Source organism: Erpetoichthys calabaricus, chromosome 8 (assembly GCF_900747795.2).
Source record: "Erpetoichthys calabaricus chromosome 8, fErpCal1.3, whole genome shotgun sequence".
Taxonomy (NCBI): Eukaryota; Metazoa; Chordata; class Cladistia; order Polypteriformes; family Polypteridae; genus Erpetoichthys; species Erpetoichthys calabaricus.
The window spans coordinates 173,690,805-173,717,517 of record NC_041401.2 but is presented as its reverse complement, the minus strand read 5'-3'; the positions used below and the strand labels follow the sequence as shown (position 1 = coordinate 173,717,517).

The following is a 26,713-nucleotide window of genomic DNA, read 5'->3' as shown; positions in this document are numbered from 1 at the left end:
TCCAACCAAAGAAATGCAAATTACTGCCTGTATCCCCTTCCCCACAGGTTAAGAGTCTGGGTGTCATACTTGACAGTACTTTATCCTTTCAGTCCCACATCAATAACATCTCCCGGTCTGCATATTTCCACTTGCGTAACATTAATCGTATCCACCGCTCCCTCACTCCCCACACCACTGCTATCCTTGTTCATAGCCTTGTCACTTCTCATCTGGATTATTGCAATTCTCTTTTCTTTGGTCTTTCTCGCAGATCTCTTTATAAGCTTCAGCTGGTCCAGAATTCATCATTACTAGAAGCCCCTCTATTCACCATATCACTCCTGTCCTGCAGCAGCTTCACTGGCTTCCAGTTCAGTTCCGCATTCAATTCAAAATTCTTCTGTTAACTTTTAAGGCTATCCACAACCTTGCCCCTCCATATCTGTCTGACCTCCCCCATTTGATCCCTCCACACCCTTAGATCCTCTTCCTCCATCCATTTGACTCTCCCCTTCGCTCGTCTTACCACCATGGGGAACAGAACATTCAGTTGCTCTGCTCCCCAGCTCTGGGACTCACTACCATCTGAGCTTAGAAATATTGAATCATTCTGACTTTTCAAATCTAAACTTATAACTCATTTGTTTAAGACTGCTTTTTCTGATTTTAATTTTTTTATTTTAGTTTATAATCTGTGTTTTATCTATTGTTCGGTGTCCTTGAGTGTTTAGAAAGGCGCCTACAAATAAATAAAATGTATTATTATTATTATTATTCAATCCAACAGAAAGGGAGGTAAGACTATAGAAAGAACACAAAGTTTCAACAGAAATTCTAATAGAAAAATAAAATCCTGCTGAGCCTAAACATATGATCTATTAGGGAAGGCACTGGACTTTAAACTCCAAGGGTGCCATTTTAGTTGTCTCTTTGATTCCTTGTGTGACCAAGAGCAAGTCACTTCAACTCCACGCACTCCACAGGTAAATAATTGAAATGTTTCTCTTATACTATAGCCCTGGGCTCATAAAGCATATTATTATTGTGTATGCTACAGAAAGGAATTATAAAAATAAAGATTGTGCATTTGTTATATAAGTGTCTGTTCCTGTCTGTCAGGTGGGATTGCACCCCAAATTTCTTCCCTCCTAAAGTACCACAAGCCCCTTTCCCTTACAATTCATCTGTATGCTCTCTTCCTCCGTACTAAGGAACATTCACCAAACTCCTCTTCCGCAACACTTCCAGGGAGTGAGTGCCCTTTATATACTGTAGCTGCAGAAGTCAGGGGTGGCACCTTCTATCCTGACTGGGCACACCTTCTCCTACCAAATCCTGAATACCCCTACTGAAGGTATACCTTAGGTTTGCCAATATGTTTTTAATATCACACTTTATGGTAGCAGGACTTATTCCCTAGATGGTCCCCATCCATCCACCCTAGCAGGACAGATACTCTCCAACTGCCGCACTGAGTGTTTCTCTCCTTGTGAGATTTCTGCTGGGCCAAACCCAGCCTTATTCCTTTTTATGGTATGTGTGTGCTTTTCTGATCTATTCCTAGCCGAGCAAACCCTTTGATTCATTAAGTGGAAAGGTGGTCCTCTTTAGATTGAGTCTGCTGCAGACATCAGGACAGTTAAAGGTACATAAAGGCTGCCTAATGGCTAGTGCTGCTGCCTCACCGCTAAGGAGCGCTGGGTTCAAATTTTCATCCAGTGGCTGTTTGCCTGAAGCATGCATATTCTCCCAATATTCAGGCACTCTACTTCACAACTACATCTGAAGGACACATAGGTTTGGTTGCTTGGTAACTCTACATTTGCGAGTGTGTATGTTTGTGTAAAAGTGCCCTGCAATGGACTGAGGTGCCTGTCCAGCATTGGTTTCTGCCTTGCACTTGATAATAATGGCAAGGGATTAATGTCTTCCTGTGCCCTCTTGTTCAGAGTCGATTCCTATGTAGACTGCCCTCTTCACCAGAGTCGATTCCTATGTAGACTGTCCTCTTGTTCAGAGTCGATTCCTATGTAGACTGCCCACTTGTCCAGAGTTAATTCCTATGTAGACTGTCCTCTTGTCCAGAGTCGATTCCTATTTAGACTGCCCTCTTGTTCAGAGTCGATTCCTATTTAGACTGCCCACTTGTCCAGAGTTAATTCCTATGTAGACTGCGCTCTTGTCCAGAGTCAATTCCTATGTAGACTGCCCTCTTGTTCAGAGTCGATTCCTATGTAGACTGCCCTCTTGTTCAGAGTCGATTCCTATGTAGATTGCCCACTCGTCCAGAGTTTATTCCTATTTAGACTGCCCTCTTGTCCAGAGTCGATTCCTAAGTAGACTGCCCTCTTGTCCAGAGTTGACTCCTATTTAGACTGCCCTCTTGTTCAGAGTCGATTCCTAAGTAGACTGCCCTCTTGTCCAGAGTCGATTCCTATGTAGACTGCCCTCTTGTTCAGAGTCGATTCCTGTGTAGACTGCTCTCTTGTCCAGAGTCGATTCCTATGTAGACTGTCCTCTTGTTCAGAGTCGATTTCTATGTAGACTGCCCTCTTGTTCAGAGTCGATTCCTATGTAGACTTCCCTCTTGTCCAGAGTCGATTTCTATGTAGACTGCCCTCTTGTTCAGAGTCAATTCCTATGTAGACTGCCCTCTTGTTCAGAGTCGATTCCTAAGTAGACTGCCCTCTTGTTCAGAGTCGATTCTTGTGTAGACTGCTCTCTTGTCCAGAGTTGATTCCTATGAAGTACCCATTCCTGCTTAAGAATGTGTCAGCTCCCACAACACTGAATTGGACTAAGCAGATCTGTTGGATAGATGGCTGAATAACATAATACCAAGCAAAGTGCACAGTGCTACTATATCACAGACGCAGAGGTCTGAGTTAAGATTGTGGCTTCATCACTGTATGGAGTTTGAAGGTTCTTTCCATTTCTATGCAGCCTTCCTCCAACATCCCAAAGGTATGAGTATTAGGTTGAGTGGTGAATCCAAATTTATTCTAATTGAGTGAGTGGGGTTTGCATGGTGCATTGGTTTCTTGGCAGTGTTTGTTCCTGCCTTGCACTTGATCCCGCTGGCCCAGATATGGAACAACTGGAGACAGAAAATGACTGAAAAATCTTAATATTAAAAAGTCAGTAAATTAAAGAAAAAAAATCTTGGAAGTGATCATTTTCACCCTTGTAATTAGTATACCTCACACGTCATAAAGGTGGTCAAATAAGGATTCTTTGCCTGGTTGCTTGAGTCTTCTGATGTCTGCCTTGGTTACATGCTCAGTAACAGGCCTCTGGCCATTCACTCCACGTGGAGTTTGCACATCATGGGTTAACTGTTGCTTAGCGACAACATGTAAAGCTCATTAGACCCAAAAGGGCTTTATTCATTGATAAGGCTTGTTTCACTCTTCATTCTACCCTTGCCATTAGTGTTTTATATGCTTCGGATCTGTGTGCCTCTGTGTGTTCGTTTTTTAGATCTGCCCTTTGTTTCTGGTCTCTTCTGATTCCTTGCTTGAATATTTGTTATGTTTTCTCTCATCCCATTCTGTTTTTTGACTATTTCTTTCTTGTGTTTTTCTGAGAGTAGTGATTATATTATCAAATACACTTCTGAACAGTGTCACTAATACAGGAAATAGTCACCTACTGTATATTCATTTACAGCTATTGGTTCATCCTGAGGGAAACAATGGGCACATCAATCAAACTAGTTGATATATTTTAAAATCAGTCACTAGAAAACATCTGCTAATCTCAGGAGAGCATATCAGATTTAAACAAAAAAAAAAAGGTAAAGGCAGAAACAGGGAGAAAAATATGAAGAGCCAAAGAGTGACAAATTACAAATAAGGCTTAACAAGAAACAGACTACTTCCACTTCTGTGTGGCATTGTCCCACCACCCACCTTTTCAAGAAGCAAGCCAGAGGATTGCAGGTTCCTGACATACTTGTCTCTCCACCGGCCGTGTGAAGCTCGCTTGGAGTCCAAGTCCTCGGCATCATCTTCATCCACATCCTGAGAGCGGCTCCGAGGCTTGCGTTTTTTGCGGGAGTGGTTTTTCACCTCCCATACCAGCACAAAGTCTGGAAGAGTGAAAGTCATTGTCAACCATCAGCATCTTTACAGTGACATAACCGTCATCAAATAGTTAAACGGCACCCAACTGAATGGTAATGTCATGAACGCTCTGCTCTCTCTCTAATTGTCATTTTGTGATCTGAGCAAATCCCAGGTTGTAGGTGTCAATATGTGAATTTTTAATAATATCAGGGAAAAAAAAGTTTAGTATAAGTGTATGTTTAGAATAGTAGTGGTGGACTTTAATTATTAACTGGGGAAAGCCCTACAAATACAGGAGAGCAGGAGCAGAAAAGTACAGTATAGAGGTAGTAAGGGGCTGTTTTTAACTCGGTATGTTAAAACACTAACAGGAGAAGCCTGTCTAGATTTCTTATCATAAACAGGATAAAATTCAGAAATGTAGATGCGCCATTAGGATTTAATGATTATAACAAAAGTTTAACAATTTTCATGCAGTGCATATACAGTGGACTCTGGAAATATTCAGACCTCTTCACTTTAAGCACACTGTATCGTGCTGTATGATTCATTTTAAGAATGGTGCTAGCCCTCCTTGACGACTCATCAAGACGAGACAGTTTCTATGTAAACTTTTACAACTGGTTGGTTGTGTTTATCTGCAACACCTCAGAGCGAATTCTTGGGCAGAGACACAGGTCAAACTTATTCCAAAACGTATAAACCTCTGGCAATTTAAGTAAAAATCCACAGAAGATGAATAGGGAGATAAGAAAGAAATCCCAAAAGAGGAAAAGCAGTTGCATAAGATATAGAAAGACAATGGATTGTATTAAGTTGCATGCGTATTACGTCACAATTTGTGTTTAGCGGCCATTTTACCAGGGAATGTCGAAGATGTACATCGCTCAGTTAGATGCAGAAAGTTCTATGCAGTATTGCAAGTAAAGTCTAATCACAGACAATGACAAAAATAAAATTTACCTTTCTCTTTTTGGAATCACTAGTTGTAGGGCATTGATTCCTTCTCTTTTGCCGAATATATCGGTTGACTGTACTAAGTATTGCTGTTTGTGAATCATCAGCATAGCCTAGTTTTAAGTTAGGAACCTAGTCAGGGTTGACTTCATCCTGCATATATGCTGGTGCTCCTGTCAAAAAGATGCTTTGCTGAGTTACAAGAGAATTTGCTGATTTGGAATTGAAAGCAAATACTTCGTATTTAATTAAAAGAAACCCTTCCGATAATACAAATAATTTTTTCAAAATGGATTTACTTAAAGATAAAAACTCACTATGGAGTACAGGATGTTTTTAACATTTCATCATTACTTGTGTCACTTTCATATCCCTATTTTGGAAGGCACTAGTGTGTACGTATGTATGTGTTATACTGTAACTGTAGATCAGATTGCAGCTTTTGATGCTGTCAGTAATCACCGTCACATTTTTTACTTAATAATGATAATTCTTTGCATTTATATAGCGCTTTTCTCATTACTCAAAGCCCTCAGCAATTGCAGGTTAAGGGCCTTGCTCAAGGGCCCAACAGAGCAGAATCTCTATTGGCATTTACAGGATTCGAACCGGCAACCTTCCGATTGCCAGTGTAGATCCCTAGCCTCAGAGCCACCACTCCTTAGTATAGCATTCCCAAAGGATAGCCAAGCTTTCCGTCACCTTTCCGTTAGTTCTTTGGTTTCTTTTACTTGATTTTTACGAAACGAAGGTATACAAAAGAAACTTAGCTTAGGGTTTTTCTTGCTGCTGTTACTACAGCCAAACACACAACAGTCGATAGTCTTGGTTGTCCAACTCGTTCCCCGATAAATGGCCACCGGCTCGTTTTCATTTATGCGTACTTTGATAATGACGTCAGCTTAATTCAAACTATTAACATCTAAATAAAGTGCAGCGCTCATGAGGACTTGATGGCGATGACTGAAATGTACAGCAGTGTTAAAAGGCTGCATTAGAGAGGAACACAGGGGAAAATAGAAGAGTTCAGTACTTTAGTACAAGGTGAACCAGTGTTGTGTATAAACTAGTTCAAAAGAGCGCCTTCATTGAACAAGCACATTTTTCTAATAACGGTGAACTTAACGTAACGTATTGTACTTGCAAGTGAATAGCATGAACGTAAGCGATTTCAGCTTTAGGTGACATTCTGGATCTGGTTTAAGTCCAGATTAAACGTTTTGCCTTACCCTGTAATGTAGGGGTGGAGCCGAATCCGAATTCGGTGTTCGGATAAGCACAAATAGTGGATTTTTACGAATATTTATTTGGTGTGAATTTTTTGGCATTTATTTGTTTTCGGAAAAAATAACGTCAAATCAAATCGGCCCTGTCTGTGTCTGCCTGCTTGTGCTTAAACTGCACCCCCACTGACACGAGCTTCACTATGTGAAGCTCCGCTTTCGCTTTTAGGAAAACGTTGTACTTCGAGGGGCCACTTTACATTTTTCCCCGTTGGACATGCAATATGTGACGTGAACTTTGACCAGCAGGGTAATCAGTTAGCTCACCTACACGCAGGTTGCACTGTCACTGTTTGTGTCACACAGAGAGGTTATTTATATGTATAATTGCATCTATTTAATTTCTTTTTTGACCAGTAGGATATTAGCATATCTCTATATATAATCTTCATTTGGATCTTGATCTTTGTTTATTCGCGAATGAATTAGAAGAAGAAGCACTAGATGGCATTAGAGAGACAGCTAAAACATAGGCATTGCATTAAGAATCTCCTCCCAGCTTATACTACTGAAGACTGTAGTACTCCAGTCACACCTCAAAACACAGACATTCAAACTAAACAAATTGTTGTGCTTTAAATTAACTAATCTTTACATATAATCTTCATTTGGATCTTGATCTTTGTTTGTCCGCGAATTCCACGCATGCATAGACCACCTTCTAGTTTAGTACGTTGTTGTTACTCACGGATGTCAACAATGTGCCGGAATAACGAAAGGGGTGGTGGACAGTGTTACGCTGGTTAGCTCCTGAGGCCTGGTTAGAGAATGAGATTGCCGAAGATAAAAGGTACGTGCCTACGTAACATATGAATGAAAGAAAGACAGTGGGTAAAATGAATGACAACGTAACAGCACGTTCTGGAAATTATTATTGTTACGTTGTAGCCAGCAAGTGCTGCTCGTCTCACAGTTGTACCCTGGCTTGCTCACATGTCAGTGAAGTGATCCCTATTTATGCTTTAAAGAGCCTGGATACCTATGTGTCCCCCTTTTATAACCATTGCTCCGTGTATATTGCCTTACTCTTTGGATTGCCACAAAGCAACCTGCGAGACTGGAGAAAGGTTGAGAAGAGATTGTGAGAGGAAACGACAGCATCGTGAAAACGAGACGGACTGTGAACGGAAGGAAGCAGAAATGCTCCTACACCACCACATAATTACTATTCGGACAGTGATTCCGAGTAGATAGATAGATAGATAGATAGATAGATAGATAGATAGATAGATAGATAGATAGATAGATAGATAGATAGATAGATAGATAGATAGATAGATAGATAGATAGATAGATAGATAGATAGATAGATAGATACTTTATTAATCCCAATGTAGGCCGTTCCTACCGAATCAATGTCCAAGGGTTTTGTTTTGTAATTTTGTTTCCCTTATAAAAAATCATAATGCTGTGCGACGAAGGGCCCAGTTCACGACTGGCAGCCGCGTTTAAACAGGGAGCCCTTCACAGACAACTTTAATACGCGCAACGTAGTTGGGCGCACATGGCTAGTATGGTTATACTGTATGTGTTTGTTGCCGGGTATAGCTCAATAAAGTGTATTTAAATAAAAAAGTCTTCATAATTATTGTATTTTATTGAAGAACACTCTAATTGCCTAATATAAGGAATGCAAAATGAACTGAACATGCTAGCTCAAAATTGAAATGGTGAACTATGAACGTGAATTGATTCATTTTAATGTGTGAACTGAACTTTGAGCAAGCTCTTGTGAGGTGAACATTACTAAGCCATACCATGCCATGATCAAACCTGTTTAATCCCATTCAGGGTCACAGGGCCTGTCCTGGAAGCACTGGAGCTAAGGCAGTAAACAGTCCTGGACAGGGCACCAGCCCAGTGCGAGGCCCATTCACGCATACACTCACACTTGGTCCAATTTAGAGCCATCAATTGACCTAACATTTCAGAAGAAAAATTGGCGTACCGAAAAGAAAACCCATGCAGAGAAGTGAGAATGTACAGACTCAACACAGATAACAAGTGAGCAAGCGATTCCAACTCCAGACACTATAAATCAGCAGCACTAACCGCTGTGGCGCTGTACCACCAGCTCTGATTCAAAGCCACAAAGGACAATGCCTTATCTAATAGACTGTATTAGGAACACCAAGGATAAATTAAATATACAGAAAATGAAATGACAAATATTCTAAATTCAGTTTTCCGTAATGTTTATGTGCTTACATCTTAGAAGTCAATAATTTCCTAGTAGTTACAGAACTCATTAAGGAGATACTCAGTGATTGGGGGATAACAGACAGTGAAGTGCTATAAGGATTAAAATGGCTGAAATGAAATAAATCACCAGAACTGGATGACATTAATTCTGCAGTGCATCATATATACATATATAAGCCATTAACTCTCACTTTTCAAAATTGATTTGTTGCTAATGAAATTCTTAAAGACAGAAAGATAGCAAATGTTATCCCATTATATAAAAACCAGTAACGGCGCACTACACAATAACGTGCAGTGAATACACTTGACTCGATCATTCCTAGTTCTCATCCTCTTTCTCTGTACATTTGCCATTCGTTTGCTCAGAGGTTGATGCACCTGCTATTTCCTGAGCAGCTCTTCTTTTCTCCACCCTAGCGGCCCGCTTCTTCTCTTCTTTTGTCGGCTTCTTTTTGCGTTAAAACTGATTAAGTCAGTGTTTGGGTTGCAATTATTTAGTATGTTTTCTTTAATTTTTCACTTAAGCTGGCACTTAAGTCTTTAATTTGCTTTAATTTAATGATTTAAGATATGAAGGGGTAGGGGAAGTGACGGCAAAGGTGGTAGGGATGAGAACGGTGCCCATACGCATGCGCCGCATAGCCAGCCTAGTGCCCGCTGCCAAGAGTTGATTCTATAATAAAATAAAAATAAAAACAGGAGTAACCTTGGAGGTCAATCATCACTGCAAAAGCGGACAGTAGACATCACAAAGTATATGTGTACCAAATTTCAGGTCAACAGGTCAAACAGTTTGCCAGCTATAGGTGATTTAAAATCCTGGACAGACAAACGAACAGCCACGGTAGCGTATTATATATAAAGATGTGATTGTGTTAATTTTAATGAGCTTAGTCAATAGAAACAATAATTTAAGACTGAGCGACCCCAAATACAGGTGTATTACTACACAAATAATAAGGTTTTCAATGGGGCAGCCATGTTTCATTAATATCTGGAAATCTAGGAAGAAGCACCAAAAAGATTTGATCAGAAGGGAGCATACAATTTTATTTTTCTCATCTTTCAAAAGCTGATAAGGTTCCACATGAGAAGTTGGTAAAATCAAACTAAATGAAGTGGGCATTCAAGGATGGGAGTTCTGTGTAAATGGGTGCAAAACTGGCTCAAATAAAGAAGGCACAGGGTTATAAGAAGAAGACGTTTTCCCAAATTAAGCAAAAGTGGTGTCCACTTGTCTTTTTAATGTATTTAAATGATCTTTATACAAATATAACTATCAATCTGGTTAAGTTTACTGATGAAAGTAAAGATATGCAAGAATCAAATGAATCATTATCGATTTGGATTGGAAAATAAGTAACAAGCTGGTTAAATCTGCAGATGATACAAAGATAGGCGGACTGGCAGATAATCTGGAATCCGTTAAATCATAACAGAGGGACAGCATACCAGCTTGGGCAGATTTGTGGCAGAAGAAATTTAATGTCAGTAAATGTAAAGTATTACACATAGGAAGTAAAAATGTTAGGTTTGAATACACAATGGGTGGTCAGAAAATCGAGAGTACACCTCATGAGAAGGATTTAGGAGTCGTAGTGGACTCTAAGCTATCGACTCCCTGACAGTATTCTGAGGCCATTAAGAAGGCAAACAGAATGTCAGGTTATATAGCGCCCTGATGTGTGGAGTACAAGTCACAGGAGGTTCTGCTCAACCTTTATAACGCACTGGTGAGGCCTCATCTGGAGTACTGGGTGCAGGTTTGGTCTCCAGGTTACAAAAAGGACATAACAGCACTAGAGAAGGTCCAGAGAAGAGCAACTAGGCTGACTCCAGGGCTACAGGGGATGAGTTATGAAGAAAGATTAAAAGAGCCGAGCCTTTACAGTTTAAGCAAAAGAAGATTAAGAGGAAACATGATAGGAGTGGATAATGGATGGATAGATGGATGATAGGAGTGTTTAAAATTATGAAGGGAATTAGTCCAGTGGATCAAGACTTTTATTTTAATATTAGTTCATCAAAAACATTGGGACACAATTGGAAATTTGTTAATTGTAAATTTCACACAAACATTAGGAGGTTTTTCTTTACACAAAGAACCTCAGACACATGGAATAAGCTACCAAGTAGTGTGGTAGACAGCAAGACTTTAGGGATTTTCAAAACTAGACTTGATATTTGTTTAGAATCATTAAGTGGATAGGACTGGTAAGCTTTCTTGGACTGAATGGCCTGTTCTCATCTCGATTTTTCTAATGTCCTAATGTTCATTACAGATTGATTTGGACAGAATTCAGACATTAATGTTTAATGTACATAAATATAAAATATTACAGTTAGGAAGTCAAACAAAGAATTGTGGGATGACATTTCCCTCGTGGAGAGTCTTAGCAGTCATATTGGGCTCATTGTTGTCCACATTCAGTTTACAGTGAGATCTAAGACTACTAAGAAAGTTAAAAAGGTGTAAAGCTGTGCGATACAATTGATCTAGTACAAATGGAGGAAGGTTATTAAGCCATATACAGTAACACGCTATTAGTACTTTTACTTGCATGTCCAACCAACATGCCACATGTCTACAGCATGAGGCCTCAGCTGGAATATAATGCATAGCTTTGGTCTTCATATTATGAAAAAAGCAAACGAAAGCACTAGAGAAAGTTCAAAGAAGAGCAAGTAGACTAAATCCAGGACTGCGGAGTATGAGTTGTGAGGAAAGTCTGAAAGAGATTAACCACTTCAGTTTAGTTAGACCAAGGTTAAAAGGAGACATGATAAAGAGTTCAAAATTATGAAGGAGATTGGCATTGTGGATTCCAAATGTAACTTTAAAAAATAGTTCATCCAAAAGAGCAAGGGGGAATAGACAGAAGTTAGTTAAAGGATAATTTTGCTCCAATGTTAGAAAGTTTTTCTTCACGCAGAAAACCATAAATAGATACTGTATGTGGGATAAATTGTCAAGTAGCGTAGTAAGTGGAAGTACTGTGGGGTCCAACAAAACCCGACTAGATCATTTTTCATTTTAGGTTAAGTGAAAAGGGACTGATCAGTTATACTGGGCTGAATGTCCTGCACTCATCAAAATTGTTCTTTAGAGGATGAAGGCCCATGACAATTGCAGGGTAACAAAGTGGACATTAGTATTACTAAAGGCTAATTAATGGAAGGCTGATAGGCCAGCCAGTAATAGGAAATCACATGCTCCTTCTCTGAGCACATGTAATTGTATAGTTGCATCAAATGGACATTTACAGATGTTTGATACAAGCTCTGCTCATTAAGTAGGCCTCAGCTCTTTGGGGATTTGAGAGGAAATATTTAGGTAGACAGTCAGAGAGAGAGAAAACGATTGGCCACATTCTGGGAAATTATGTTTAAGACCCCAGGAACGAAAAAATGTTACTCTAATATTCATTTGATATCTAGTGTATAAACATAGCTTGTTTAAATATAAGCTGTCCTTGAACATTTGGTACACCATGAACCATTTGGAATCATCTAACATTAAGATTAAGCATGCTGGAGTCTAGTGAAGTCTGAGTACAACTATTAGATGGGACAAATGAGACAGGAAGTAAAGACGAAAAACAAGGTGGAACAGGATAAAGGTAGAGTGAAACCAAATGTGGAACACCAGGGTATGGTAGGAGAGGATGAAACAAATAGGAGGCTTCTGCAACACTAGAAACGTGTTAGGGGGAGACAAGAAAGAACTGGGCCAGAGCAAGTAGGATGAGGTATAATGACAAATGAAAGGGCAGGTCAAGGCCAGGCAAGGTACGACAGATTGAGACATTCCAAGGCAGAGGAAGACAGAGTAGAACAGAGTAGGACAAGACATGGTAAAGAAGGACCAAGCTGGGGGTATCAAGCAAGGGTAGGGTAGGACAGTACCTGGTGGAATGGGGCAAGACACCACGAAGCATGACAGAATCCCAAATTGTAAAAACAACCTTGAAACTGGGAGAATCTATGGTAAAAATACATAGTGTTCACAGTTCAGTCTCACCACATCACTTCTCACTTACCGGTTTTTGTTTTGCCATCCCTGAAGTAATTTCCAGTGGGATCCACAGGGCACCTCCCTCTGGTCTCGCACTGTATGAAAATGGGATCATCGTCATCATCGTCGTCGTTTAACTATAAAAAGAAAGAGCAAGTATGTTTAATATGGAGAGGGGTCATGGGCAGCACTGTGGTTAATGTTACAGCCTCCAAACACTCCGCCTAGTCATTCCAATATAGGGAATCCACTATTATATTTCATAAAGAGTCTCTAATTAAGGACATTTTGGGTCATGCTGTTACCTCATTTAAATAGCTGGCTTTTAAACTGTGACCGCCACCTACTGTTATTTCAGTGTTATTACACCCTCCTCCTAACTTTTGTACCTGATTTTATATGAACTGGCCTTGACGGGACTGTACATTGTGAGACGTTTAGAGTATACCATCAAACATAAAGAGACGCACTGAGCGCTACAAGAACCTCCTGTATCTCACAACTGTTTGCGCTTGGTAATAAGGACCCAAAGGTTTTAATTTCTTAGCCAAGCTCATGGTAATTCTAATGTAATTCTAATGTTTTGTCAAAATTAATTTGGAAATAAATAAGTAAAGGTTCGTTAATGTTCTTCTTAAATATACTCATCTGTTAATAAGGATGCTACTACTTTTTTGACTTTTCATTCTGTTTATGTACACTAATTCATAATAAAAAGGTGATTAATAATTGTAAGCCAAATTCACCTCCTATGAATCTCATGCCTATATCACTTATTACACAATGACTTCCTGTACTCTGCCCTCTTATTATGAATATTTTTAATAGCTCTCTTCCCTCAGGATTGGTGCCATCTGTTTTAAAAACCGGTGCAGATAGACCTATTTTAAAGAAAGCTGTCCTTAAAACTGAATGTTTATCTAATTATAGGCCTATTTTTCACTTCCATTGCTATCTGAAGTCCAGGAATGTGTTGTGGCTGAACAGTTGCAGTATCACAAGCACTTAAATGATCTCTTTGAACAACTCCAGTCTGTTTTTTTGTTCAGTGGGTATAACACCGGAACTGTCCCGGGTTAAGGGGCTAATGATCTGTTGATGGCTGCTAACTCTGAGGCCATGTTTCGTTAGATTCCAGTGCTGCCTTTGGCCCACTTTGCCATACTCTATTCTTTGAACTTCTCCAGTCACTTGTATGCCTTGCTTGCACTGTTATAAAATGGTTTAGGTCCATTTTTCTCAGAAAGGCATCACTTTGCTGCACTGGCTCCTCATTAATCTCCTTTTAACCAGAGTATGCAACATGGCTCAGTTCCGAGGACTCCGCCGTTTCATGCCCATGCCATATTATTCCTGCACATGGTCTGGACTATCACTTTTATGCTGATGATCTTCTGATCTAAGTAAAATATCCATATTTTTCCTGCCTCTTGCTCTCACTGCCTGTTTGCATGATTCTGGTTATGGATGACATCCAATTTTCTAAATTAAATAATGAAAAAAACTGAAAAACGGCTGAGTGTTGCAAGTAAGAATCAGTTTACTGAGATGGATCACTTTACAGTAATGGTTGATGGTATTTCTGTCTAGGCATCAGCTTTAGCTAGATTGATTCTCTCGTTTGTTCCACACATTAACAATCTAGTAAAATATCCTTTTGTTCATCTAAAGAATTTAGCCCATCTTAGCCCCTCTCTGACCTTGGCAGATGCAAAGTATTTAATAAGCTTTTATAACTTCTAGGCTGGATAATGGCAAAGCCTTATTGTATGCACATCCAAAGTCAACTCTACATGAACTGCAGTATACCCAGTTCTCTATCACTAGGGTTCTGAATTACAGCAAGTCTTGAGGACACATTATGCCAACTCTGAGGGTACTACATTTGCTGCCAATTAAATCACTCATTTACTATAAAATGCTTCTGGTGACTTCCGAAGCATTACATGACCAACCATCCTGTGTTTCTAACCTTCTACACTTGTTCCTGCCTGCCAACACAGGCTTTTACATCTGATCCTCTAGTCACTGTTCCTAAGACTAAGAAGACAGCTGTGGACATTGTGGCACGCGGCTGGGGTTGATACCCAACGGGGACGCCCAGGAGGACTGGAGGAGGGTTTGTGCCTCCTCCAGACCACGAGGGGGCGACCACCCTGGTTGCTTTGGGGGCCACGGGTACAGAGCATTGAAGCTCAACCCTGTAGGGGCCTGTGGTCACCGCCAGGGGGCGCCCGGATGCCTTGGCAGCCTTGGACCTCAGCACTTCCGCCACACCCGGAAGTGCTGGGGGGAAGAGAAGCAGGGACACCCGGAGTGCTTCCAGGGATGCAGCCGGCACTTCTGCCACACTGGGGAGTGCCAGTGGAAGATTGCCAGGAAGCACCTGGAGCATATCTAGGTGGCTATAAAAGGGGCTCCATTCGATGGCTGGAGTCAGGTGGAAGTGGACAAGAGTTTTGGAGAAGAGGAGTGGAGGCTGTGAAGAGAGGCAATGAGGAAATAGGCCTGGACTTTGGGGTGATTGGTGCTGCGGCACTGGGTTGTGTGCTTCATAACATTTGTAAATATGGTAAATAAACGTGTGCTGGGTGACAAAATGATGTCCGCCTGTCTGTGTCCGGGCTGCTTCCCACAACATGTAGGTTATTCTGCAGATAATTCAGTTTTCCTCTGACATATCAAAGATAATAATAATAAGTTGCATTTATAGAGCGCCTTCAACAAACCCAAAGTCACTTTACATACAAGAAAAAAAACACACAGAAGAAAAAAGTTTGTCGAAGAGGAAAGTTCTGAGTTGAGATTTAATGGCGGAGAAAGAGGAGCAATCTCGGAGTTCCAGAGTTGAGAGACCATAACACTAAAGGACCTGCCTGCCTCCCAGGGTGGAGAGTCTGGTGTGTGGGACAGTAAGGAGATTACTGCGTGAGGACCTGAGAGAGCGACAAGGAGCTGAGTGAGGTAGAGAGGGGCAAAGGTTAGGTAGGACTTTGAAGGTGAGAAGCAGAACCTTGAATTTAATCCTTGATGAAACCAGTAACCAGTGAAGTTGGGAGAGAACAGAGGAGATGTGAGTGGGTGAGGACTCTGGCTGCGGAGTTCTGAATGGACTGTAGCCTCTGTATAGATTTTGCAGGGAGGCCGATGAAGAGGGAATTACAGTAATCAATATGAGACATTATGAAACAGTGAACCAGAGTTTGATCATCATTAAATGTTACAGAGATGACAGAATGAAATTTTGGAAAGAGCGTAGCTCAAAGTTAAGTGATGAATCAAAAAAAACACCAAGATTTCTGACAACAGGAGTAGGTTTGATAAGTGTACCATCAATAGAAATAAGATGTCACACACACACATAGGGAGCATCCACACAACACTACTGTGGTAAGCACATCGACATCACTCCCTGGGGAAACGTCGTCACTAACAGCCTATAACCTTTCACCCGCAGACTAGAGGACATCATGAAAATCCATCCATTCATTTTTTGAACTGACCTACTCCATCACAAGGATGTAAAGATTCTACTTTTTCAGAGCAATATATAAAATAGAAATCAACTCTAAGTGGGAAACTAGTCGATTATAGGGGACATGGAAGCACTCACATTCCCCTAAATACTGCCAATATGGAGTCATCAATCAACCTACCATTCATGACTTTAAGATGTGAGAAAAAAACACAAGCATTGAGGGAATAGGAAAAATCCACAAAGACAGTGACAAATCTAATACTGTTATTTGAATCCAGGTGCATAGAGTGGGAGACAGCCATCTTAACCCCTGTTAGAGCATTTTAGAGGGTCACCTTACACTTACACTTACAAAACAACAGAAACGTTCACCAAATTCAATTGTATTGTAGAACCTAAGATTCATACACACACACATAGTGATTGTGAATGACTTTGTGTGGTAAGCACAAATCATTAAGTAGCATATCTTGACTTGAAAAATCAATAATATTTGAGTAGGAGACCCTGCTTGTGCTGCCTGGAGTCCACAAATTTATTAAGTCTGAGGGCCCATCTCACATACCTGCCAGTGCTACCTGAAATGTTGAATTGTCTGGAGGGAATTGTCTCCCTGGTGGCACAGTAGCCCAGTGGGTAGCGCTGCTGCCTCACAGTTAGGAGACCCAGGTTCGCTTCCCGGGTCCTCCCTGCGTGGAATTTGCATGTTCTCCCCATGTCTGTGTGGGTTTCCTCCCACAGTCAAAAGACATGCAGGTTAGGTGCAATGCTTGGTGTGTGTGCTCTGTGGTGGGCTGGCGCCCTGCCCTAGGTTTGTTTCCTGCCTTGCGCCCAGTGCTGGCTGGGATTGGCTCCTGTGACCCTGTGTTAGGATATAGCAGGTTGGAAAATGACTGACTGACTGAATGCATCACGTCTGCTTTATCCCAGGCAGTCCCACCACTTCTGCCCTGCAGGTTATGTAAATAACACCACTGCTGGAAGCTAACATTCATTTATGGAACTACGTCAGTAGAGGACAGAGGCCCACTCTGGAAAGTCTTTTTGTATGCCCTTGCCTGAGAGAGGCTCTAAGGGATGCCAAACGTCTGCAGTCACTTTCATTTACACTTTTTGCTTTACTTTCATTTCTTTGCCCAGCTTGAAATGGAGTCACAGCTGGTCCCCAACCCTTAATTATCTTCCTATTGTCTTTTATTGACAATTCTAAATAGACCTGGAATGTGGGTGCGTGTATGCGAGCTTAACCCCCAATGAACTGGCTTTCTGTCCATAGTTCTCATCTTGTGCCTACACTGCACACATCACAGGACTCTACTCTAGATCAAGTGCACTGCCTACTTAAATTGACCTGCTATAAATGAATTTGTGTATGTGTGTGATTGTGTGAGTGAGTGTGCTCTGTAACAATGTCCCATCCAGTTTCGTTTTTTCTTCTGCACACAAGCCAACTCCCACAGCTCCATTCAGGATTAAGCAGACTCTGAACATGGATGGACAGAGAAGGGACACAGCCAAAATCAATGTGTGGTCTGTCAAAAGACTGTACCCCACTATAAATTTCTGTCATAGAGACTGATTTATTGAACAGAGAAAAAAACATCTTTAATGTCTTACTGTCTAATTCTATTTGGATCTATAGACAGGATTATTTTTTGGTTTCTCCTACATGCACACAGTTAGTATTTGGCACAGTAAACAGAACCTTTGCCCACATCTAGAACTGCTTATGAAAATCCATCCATTCATTTTTTGAACTGACCTACTCCATCACAAGGATGTAAAGATTCTACTTTTTCAGAGCTATTTAGAAAATAGAAATCAACTCTAAGTGGGAAACTAGTTGATTATAGGGGACATGGAAGCACTCACATTCCCCTAAATAGTGCCAATATGGAGTCATCAATCAACCTAGCATTCATGACTTTAAGATGTGAGAAAAAAAACACAAACATTGAGGGATTAGGAAAAATCCACAAAGACAGTGACAAATCTAATACTGTTATTTGAACCCAGGTCCCTAGAGTGGGAGGCAGCCATCTTAACCCCTGTTAGAGCATTTTAGAGAGTCACCATACACTTACACTTACAAAACAACAGAAATATTCACCATATTCAATTGTATTGTAGAACCTAAGATTCATACACACACACATAGTGATTGTGAGTGACTTTGTGTGGTAAGCACAAATCATTAAGTAGCATATCTTGACTTGAAAAATCAATAATATTTGAGTAGGAGACCCTGCTTGTGCTGCTTGGAGTCCACAACCTTATTAAGTCTGAGGGCCCATCTCACATACATGCCAGTGCTACCTGAAATGTTGAATTGTCTGGAGGGAATTGTCTCCCTGGTGGCACGGTGGCACAGTGGGTAGCGCTGCTGCCTTGCAGTTAGGAGACCCGGGTTTGCTTCCCAGGTCCTCCCTGCATGGAGGTTGCATGTTCTCCCCGTGTCTGCATGAGTTTCCTCCCACAGTCAAAAGACATGCAGGTTAGGTGCATTGGTGATCCTAAATTGTCCCTAGTGTGTGCTTGGTGTGTGTGTGTGTGTGTGTGCCCTGTGGTGGGCTGGCACCCTGCCCAAGGTTTGTTTCCTGCCTTGCACCCTGTGTTGGTTGGGATTGGCTCCAGCAGACCCCCGTGACCCTGTAGTTAGGATATAGCAGGTTGGAAAATGACTGACTGACTGACTGAATTATCTCCCTCCAACTCCAATAAAAAAACATTGGTGGCCCTGTATGCTGAAGGATTATTTTTGTAAACTCACCATGCAGCCATAGCAAAAAGTTTAGGGTGTCTATAGGGAGATTTTTTTTTTTGGCCAAAGTAAAATGTACATTTGAGTGATCCCTTTTTTTTTGTTTATGGGGTACATCTAGATAGATAGATAGATAGATAGATAGATAGATAGATAGATAGATAGATAGATAGATAGATAGATAGATAGATAGATAGATAGATAGATAGATACTTTATTAATCCCAAGGGGAAATTCACAAAATCTAGTAAAACATAACATGAAATAACATTTTTAAACTCACTTAATTTATTCAGGGTCTCAGTGGGCTGAAGCCTAGCCAAGCAGCATCGAGCACAGGCAGCAACACAGCACAGGGCAAAATCCATCACGGGGCCACTCACACTCACATGCATCCTAATCAGAATCACACTTTAACCTAACTGGCACATCTTTTTGCAAGAAAAGCTGAAGTAAGCTGGAAGCTTCCCTCTATAGAGCTTTGGCCATATACAGGATTATTGTGTGTTGTTCATCTAACACACACTAATTAAAAGCAAGCTGCTGCCATGGTGCTTGTGTTGCAAGTGGGTTTACTCTTTTTTTTTTTGTGGTTCAAACAGCTATCTTAATAAAATTGTTGCTGATCAGATCCTCCTTGGCCAGGTCTGACCCTTTGAGAATGCTGAATCATCATACTGCACAGGAGTAGAATGTTAGCTCTGCACTGGCAGAAGAGGACAAGAATTGATGGGAGCTACTTCCCTGAACTCTTTGTGCGTATGGCTTAGTTCCATTGCTTCCAGCCATGTAATGGACTGCTCCTGTACTGTAAAACACGTGCTGGTGGAAGAGGGAAGCTGCTCTGTGGGAATCTTAAAAGCATGCGTCTTCTAGCTAATTGCTTGCGACCATGACAAAGGGGCTCATGTTCCCTGAAACATAAAGACCAGCTGGACACATATCATTGAAGTACCCTTTTGCTGCTGCTGCTCTATGTATGATAGCGCTGACCATTTACCCAGCTTTGTGCCCACTCTTTAGAATGTTATTTGTGCACCACAGTGGTGAGTGGGAGGGTACCAGTTTCACTGCATCTGGCAGTCATTCCACAACAAGATTTCACACGTCTAACTAGAACAATGCCCTGTAATGGCTTATTTGCATGAGATTTACAAAAAAGCGTGCAGATTTTAATAATCATTAAGTGTAGCATGGGAGTTCAGTACTTACATATTGAGCCGCAAGAAAGCCCCCGTTTTGCAGGCTGCCATAAGAATCCGAGGTCCAGGGTTCTGCCGAGGGGTCCAAATTCAGTAGTACATCTCGATCTGCCCCCAGTACTCCTGAGCTCCTCTTCTTCAGCATGCTTTTCTTCTTCTGCTAGTCTTCATCACCTGGGCCACAAGTGACAGGACAAGCAGTAGGTCCAGCAGATGAGGCAGAGGCAGCTGTTCAGGAACACAGTGAGACAGCCATTCAGTAATTCAGGGTCTGTGTGCAGTGTGAGGACTGAACAGCTGTGAGAAGCAGAGAGCGAGCGAGCGAGCGAGAGAGAGAGAGAGAGAGAGAGAGCATCTGCAGTAAGCCGCTGCTTCAGTGATGGTCCAGCTCGCTGCTCACACACACATACACACACACACACATATACAGTATATATATATATATATATAGATATATTACAGCCTGGACTCCTCTGGGAGCGCTTGGAATGCTTTGCAAATTACCGTCAGTCTTCTAGTAGATGGAGCACTGCGCACTGTCTTTGTCACACAAGACCAATCTGGAAAGAAATCAGCCGCCTCTGAATACCAGCCCACACTGCCACAAAGCTTTAAATTTCAAGAGAAAGGTGGCATCTTATTTTTTATGTTAGATCTTTGACAGTGAAGACTTGGATGAAGCTTTGTAAAGAAAAAAAATATGTATAAGTAACATCAAAATCAGGCAATCACTTTAGTACCTGTGATACGTATAATGTTTAACTATACATTTTTACAGCTTCTGTAAAGACTGAGACTGAGCATTATAACAGTAATATTAACATTTGATTTAGCCAATCTTTTATCTACAGTTTATAGCATCTTTTAAAGTAAAGAGTATCATGGAACAATTCAGCCCTAGCTCTTTCAGAAAAAAAACAATCACTTTTAAATACACAATCAACTAACAAAAATTGAATATTCTTCCATATAATATGGTTTGGTCTTTCCAGTCATTTTCATAATTAGTAACCAGTTACTGCTGCTAATAGAATATGTTTCCTTTTCCTTTATTTGAACTACCTTGCCTTTTACTACTCAGAGCTATTAACTGAATTTTTGCTTTCAATAATAAATATTGGAAAAGAAAAAAGGCAGGAGTGAGAAATAGTGATCTAATCTGATCAACAAAATACTCTGATGGTGCTCTCCGATATAGAGAAGTATCTGATGTGGTAGAGTGAGAACACTAATTAGCCATAAAATGAAATAATGTGATTCATAAAGAGCAAAAATTGGCCTTTAATTAAGAAGCGAAAAAAAGGTCGAGCTCACCTTAACTGGTCATCCGTTGACTCACTTTACATCTCATTATTGTTCGACTGCTGGTTTAGGAATAAATAAATGATTATGGGTCCTGAAATATGTTAAAAGGCAAGTCAATTAAAATTAAAGCGAAAGAAGTATATTCTATTAGAAGCACTTAAAGTGGCAACTAATTGAGGACGAGGATAAAACGAAAAGGAACAGTCATAAATACACTCCATCCTCTGAGCTTGACACGCCTGATTTAATTCTAAACTGAGCCTCTATCTTTATTACCAAAGACAACTCAGGATTCAAATGTCTACAGAAATCCAGCTGCTGCTATGATAAGGGGTCCAAAATTGAACACTGTCATAACCGGATCAGACCTTACCTGACAGAGTATGCAGAACAACTTCTGGTCCAAGCTTGGGTCTTGCCTTGTCTGGACTACTGCAACTCGATTCTGGCAGGAGTACCCGCAGAATGCAGCGGCCCGTCTTGTATTTAACCAGCTGAGACGGACATACGTCACTCCTCTTTTCAGGACGCTACATTGGCTCCCTGTAGCAGCACACCCTAAGTTCCAATCCCTGATGCTTGCCTACAGAGTAGTCAATGTGTCAACACCTGAGTATATGGAGACACTGGTGACGCGCTGTGCTCCTTCTCGCCCACTCAGGTCTGCCAGGGAACAGTGTCTGATGATGCCGCCTCTGCGTGACTGCAAGTCTCAATTCGGACTCTTTTCCTGTGTGGCTCCGAATTCATGGAACGGGCTGCCAACCTCCATCCGTACTGCTGAATCCCTCAATGTATTTAAGATGCGATTGAAGACCCAACTGTTCTGTGAAAATCTCTCTATTATATAAAAAAATCCTGGGACAAGACTGGACGAGACAACTTTTTCAGAGAGATAATTTCAAGTCCTGCAAGACGAGACTTTGTGCCAAGAGATTTAACCACGCCTAGAGACGGAAATAAAAGACAAAGAGTAGAAGACAAAGTAGAATCTCGTAAAGAATTCAAAAACATTGCCGCAATACACATGCAGAGCAGGTTAGAGATTATGAAAGTATCAAAAAACTGATAGTAAAGATCACATTAGAGCAAACAAATGGAAATAATTACTCAGTGAAATAATGGAACAGCGAAAAGAGATGGAATATATTGACATAGGTGATATCACAGAAGTAGAAGATATTGTTCGACTTTAAAGTTTAAGTCGGAGACTTGTAGATTGTCTAATTCGTGTTGCCATCAGAGAAAAGTAGTGTTTCTTCCCGATGAAGAGGCGTATCCGTGAGAATTAAAAGATTCGCTGTTTGGTGAAAATGAAATCCACAAACACTACAGGCAAAATATCTGAATCTACAATAATCTGTCTGCGTTCGCATCATTCAATGCTCAAAACGTAGATTTACATGATTCAGGACCATACGCTATGAGAATCTGTGGTCCAGCAACAATTAAAGCAACTACAAGTTTAATTTCAAGGAAACCACAATTCGGTCAGGTTTATATTTATGATCACAGGGAAGCGATGTTACAATCGAATACAATCGAAAGAGTTAAATGATTGGACGTATTAGAAATTCTACAGCCAATAATGGATACAAATCTACACATCCATATATACGAACTCTATCTGAAAAACACAGGCAAAGAAGTTTTCTTGGATTTCTATATGAATCTGAAAGATCAGGCTCACATATATAATAAACCAACATGTGATGAATTGTCAGCGATAATTGTTTTGAAAGACAGAGATATCAAAGACAGAGTTGATATTCGTGTTTATCCAAAAGCACAGCACAATTCGTCGCAAGCGGCAGATCCAGGAAATGACTAGCGTGTAGGGGACTGGCGAGTGAAATGAGCAGGGGGAGACCCCTAGTGTGTCTAATTGAAAAGAAGGGAAAAAAAAACTTTGTGCTGCAATATATAAATATTCTTGGTTATTTGTTTAAGTTTAATTGCTTTATTGATTACAATCTGGTTGTAAATGTATGAGTTATTACAACTTATCACTTGTGGCAATCAGCTTTTGTTACCTGCCCTTTTAGACTTGCTGAACAAACAGGCCCTGGCCTAATGTTACTCAATTATGTTTGCCTCTTTTGTAAGTCGCTTTGGATAAAAGCATCTGCTAAGCAAATAAATGTAACTGTAAATGTAACCAGTGGCATTTCTACATTAAGGGTCAATGGCGCACAGTGCCAACATCCGTCCATCCATCCATTATCCAACCTGCTATATCCTAACACAGGGTCACAGGGGTCTGCTGGAGCCAATCCCAGCCAACACAGGGCACAAGGCAGGAAACAAACCCCGGGCAGGGCGCCAGCCCACCGCAGAAGTGCCAACATATGTTATGCAAATATGTCATAAGCTTCCCTCTCTGATTTAACTTATACAGTAAAACCTCGGGTTACGACCGTAATTCGTTCCAAAACTCTGGTCACAACCCAATTTCGTCGTGACCCGAAGTAATTTCCCCCATAGGATTGTATGTAAATACAATTAATCCGTTCCGGACCGTATGAGCTGTATGTACAGTAAATATATATTTTTTGAAAGATTTTTAAGCACAAAAATAGTTAATTATACCATAGAATGTACAGTGTAATAGTAAACTAAATGTTTACTTACTTCTTCTGTAATGTTTACTTCCTCTGCTTGGGCTTTCTCGCTTGTTCGCTTTCTCTCTCTCTTGTTCGCTCGTTTGCTCGCGCTCTTGCTCGCTCTCTCTCTCTCTCGCTCGCTCGCTGCACAGGGAAGGCACAGGGAGAGACTGAACATGTGCAGAAATCATTGGCACTTACGAATCGGAAGGGAAACTGGCTTATTCATCACCCGAGTGTGTGGTCATGAACAGATGCAAAAGTTTGGCAAACTTTTTGGTCGGAACTATGGCCGGATTAAGGTGGGTGCTATTGATGCTGCAGCATTAGGCCCATTCCTGAAATAGTGCCTAAATAAAAACAGACGAGAATTTTCCAGAAGCTGAACAGTTTTCCTTTGCTATGTTAACCTCAAAATAATTCTTAGAATGAAATTTGCAGTCTGACTTTTGGATGCCTAGACATAGCGTTACTTATTATACAGTTACTATTGTTCTTTGCACTGGGACATAGCTATAACGTCGTGTTTATTGTTAACCGAAGATTTCAAGTTAATGCTATCAATTTTACGTTACACAGTTTACTTAGTAATTTACAGTAGCTGCGTTTTTTTCAATATCTTGGGGATTCTTGCCACTTTATTATTGTTCGGTAAGTGCCACGTAGTAAATTTTTCACCTTGAAAGTTAGTTGTACAGTAAAAATTGATGGCTATTTAAATGGTTATCTGTAAAGGTAAAACTAAAAGCTGGCCCACGGGCCCGGCATGGATGTTTAGAATTTTTAAAATCCTCGACAGGATTCTGGTCTATTATGAAATTTAAATCGTTGACAAATTTTTACCCTCAAGAGCCTGAACTGAGTCACTTTGACCCAATGTCTTTGCAAATTCATTTTTTCTTACTCTGTTTCGTAAGAGAATTGCAAAATTTTGTGTATTTCATTGTTAGGTTTTCTGCATTAAGTGCACTTTTCAGACAATTGCTATTGAATGTTGATGTTACATAGTTTGATGTTAATCTCAAGTTGTTACGATACTACGTCGTTATTATTATTCATGTTCAATAAAGGCTGGCTGGTTGCGTCGCAAGCAATTAAGGCTCCTTGGTTGGTCTGAGAGCGCATGTACGGTGAGTGTCAAATGCACCAATGCCAAGAAAAAATAGGCCTTTTTGCGCTGCAGCATCAGGCCCAATTTCATCTTAATCCAGCCCCGGTCGTAACCCGATTTGTACGTGGTCCAAGACATTCGTGACCCAAGGTTCCACTGTAATTAAAATGTTTATAAGCAGTTCTTTTCAAAATCTATATCATATACTTAATGTATTTTCTTATTGCTTCTTCTACTATGAGAAATTGTCTTTTTTCCACGTGCTGCAAGGCTCTTTCTGTTTGAGAGGCTGGACCAATTGGCCCTGTAGTGTTCGCAACACCTTTGGGTGTGTGTGCAAATGAACAATCCAGACTTTCCAGTTTAGTGATTGTCATCACCCGTAATAAAATCATGACATTAGGCTGCTTCTTGATTTTCACCAACCACTGATGTAAAGCGCACAAATTTGAAAAAGCAACCAAGTAGGTCTAAATGTACTCGTTCCACTTTGTGGAAAAGAAGCCAGCAGATTGAAGCTTCTGATTCCAAGAATCACAGAGTCCTGGTGCGGAAAGGACAGTTGTGTAGAAAATATATTTTTTACTTGCATGCTGTCCTGGCTGCACTGTAGTTAGCGCTGTTATTGGATGTGCACTATGTGATTTGAGCTGTGCAGTGCGTGTCACCTGCATGTACTGTCCCTGACATTGTGACTTGACCGTTGTCACTTCAGGATTCTTAACTTGGAAAATTGCATTTCAGTTTAGGCAGTTCATATCCACAGTGGGGTAGTAACAGGGCTATCACTTTACTTAACATTTAAATCTCAACAGATGTATTTTGTCAGATGATTGTGATGCCTCCTGGATTTTTCGTGATTGATGAAATCTCGACTCAAATGGGTTCTTTGATGTTGAGAACATTTGTTGAACTGCAATATCATTAACACATCTTTTTACACTACACTCCTACTGCGCCCAACCTCCACCCTACTGTTCAAACCCAACAGTTCCGGCATTTCTGTTGCAAAGCATCATGGAAGTTGTAGTGCTTATACGCTAACTATAGAGAATGTATTTTCACATATACAGGTACATTTTGTCACACACGTGTGCTTGGGAGGCAGCTAAAAGGCTTGAATGAGAGTAATTCCAAGCCAGACCAGGAGGTAGCGGGGTGTACTGACTCTTTTTCTCACTTTTCTGTAGACCGTTCACGGAAAATTCCACCTGGCCCTGATGACGGCACTTCCGGGTGTAAGCCTATGGATGAAGACCCTTCCGGTTCCTGCCCCTCTGATGTCACTTCCTATACTGGCCTTTAAAGCCGCCACCTGTCCTCCGTCCCCTCAGTTCTGTTCTGGTCTCCAGTCTGTACACATCAGTACAAACCTTTAAACCATTTTGCTGCAAGGAAATAATATACGGGTGGCTGCCCCAAACCTTTCTGTGCCTTTTTTGATTTCTGTGACAATATACACATCTCACCACAATGATGCTGTCAGAAGGTATCACGTAACCATAAACTTGTGTATTTTGCTTGTCTAGCGTGCATTACAGGGCCAGATTTTATTAGTCTGGCAGGTTAACAGTTATGTTAGAAAAGTCTGCAAACATAAAGAAAATTCAGTCATGGGCCCACTAGAATCTTCATGCCAAAAATTGCCAATAACATTAACAACATTAATTATTAAAGATACCATACCATAACATTTTCTAAGCTCGGTTAATCCTGAGCAGTGCCGCAGGGATTCTTAAAAATA

General features: G+C 40.7%; 1 protein-coding gene across 3 annotated transcripts in view; it reads right to left on the bottom strand.

Annotated features, from left to right (window-relative positions):
* The window catches only part of ano11 (anoctamin 11), a 99,296-nt gene extending 78,818 nt beyond the window's left edge, over positions 1–20,478 (bottom strand). Inside the window, exons 1-3 of one of the 3 annotated variants that reach the window (XM_051931305.1) lie at positions 19,961–20,478; positions 12,535–12,646; positions 3,894–4,072 (exon numbers count right to left, since the gene is read on the bottom strand). In XM_051931305.1, the coding sequence (XP_051787265.1) occupies positions 3,894–4,072; positions 12,535–12,646; positions 19,961–20,095 (426 nt within the window). In that variant the 5' untranslated portion in view covers positions 20,096–20,478. Of the gene's footprint in view, positions 1–3,893; positions 4,073–12,534; positions 12,647–19,960 lie in introns of those variants that run through there. The other 2 variants (XM_051931304.1, XM_051931306.1) reach the window with 2 other exon arrangements.
* Positions 20,479–26,713: the final 6,235 nt, after the last annotated feature.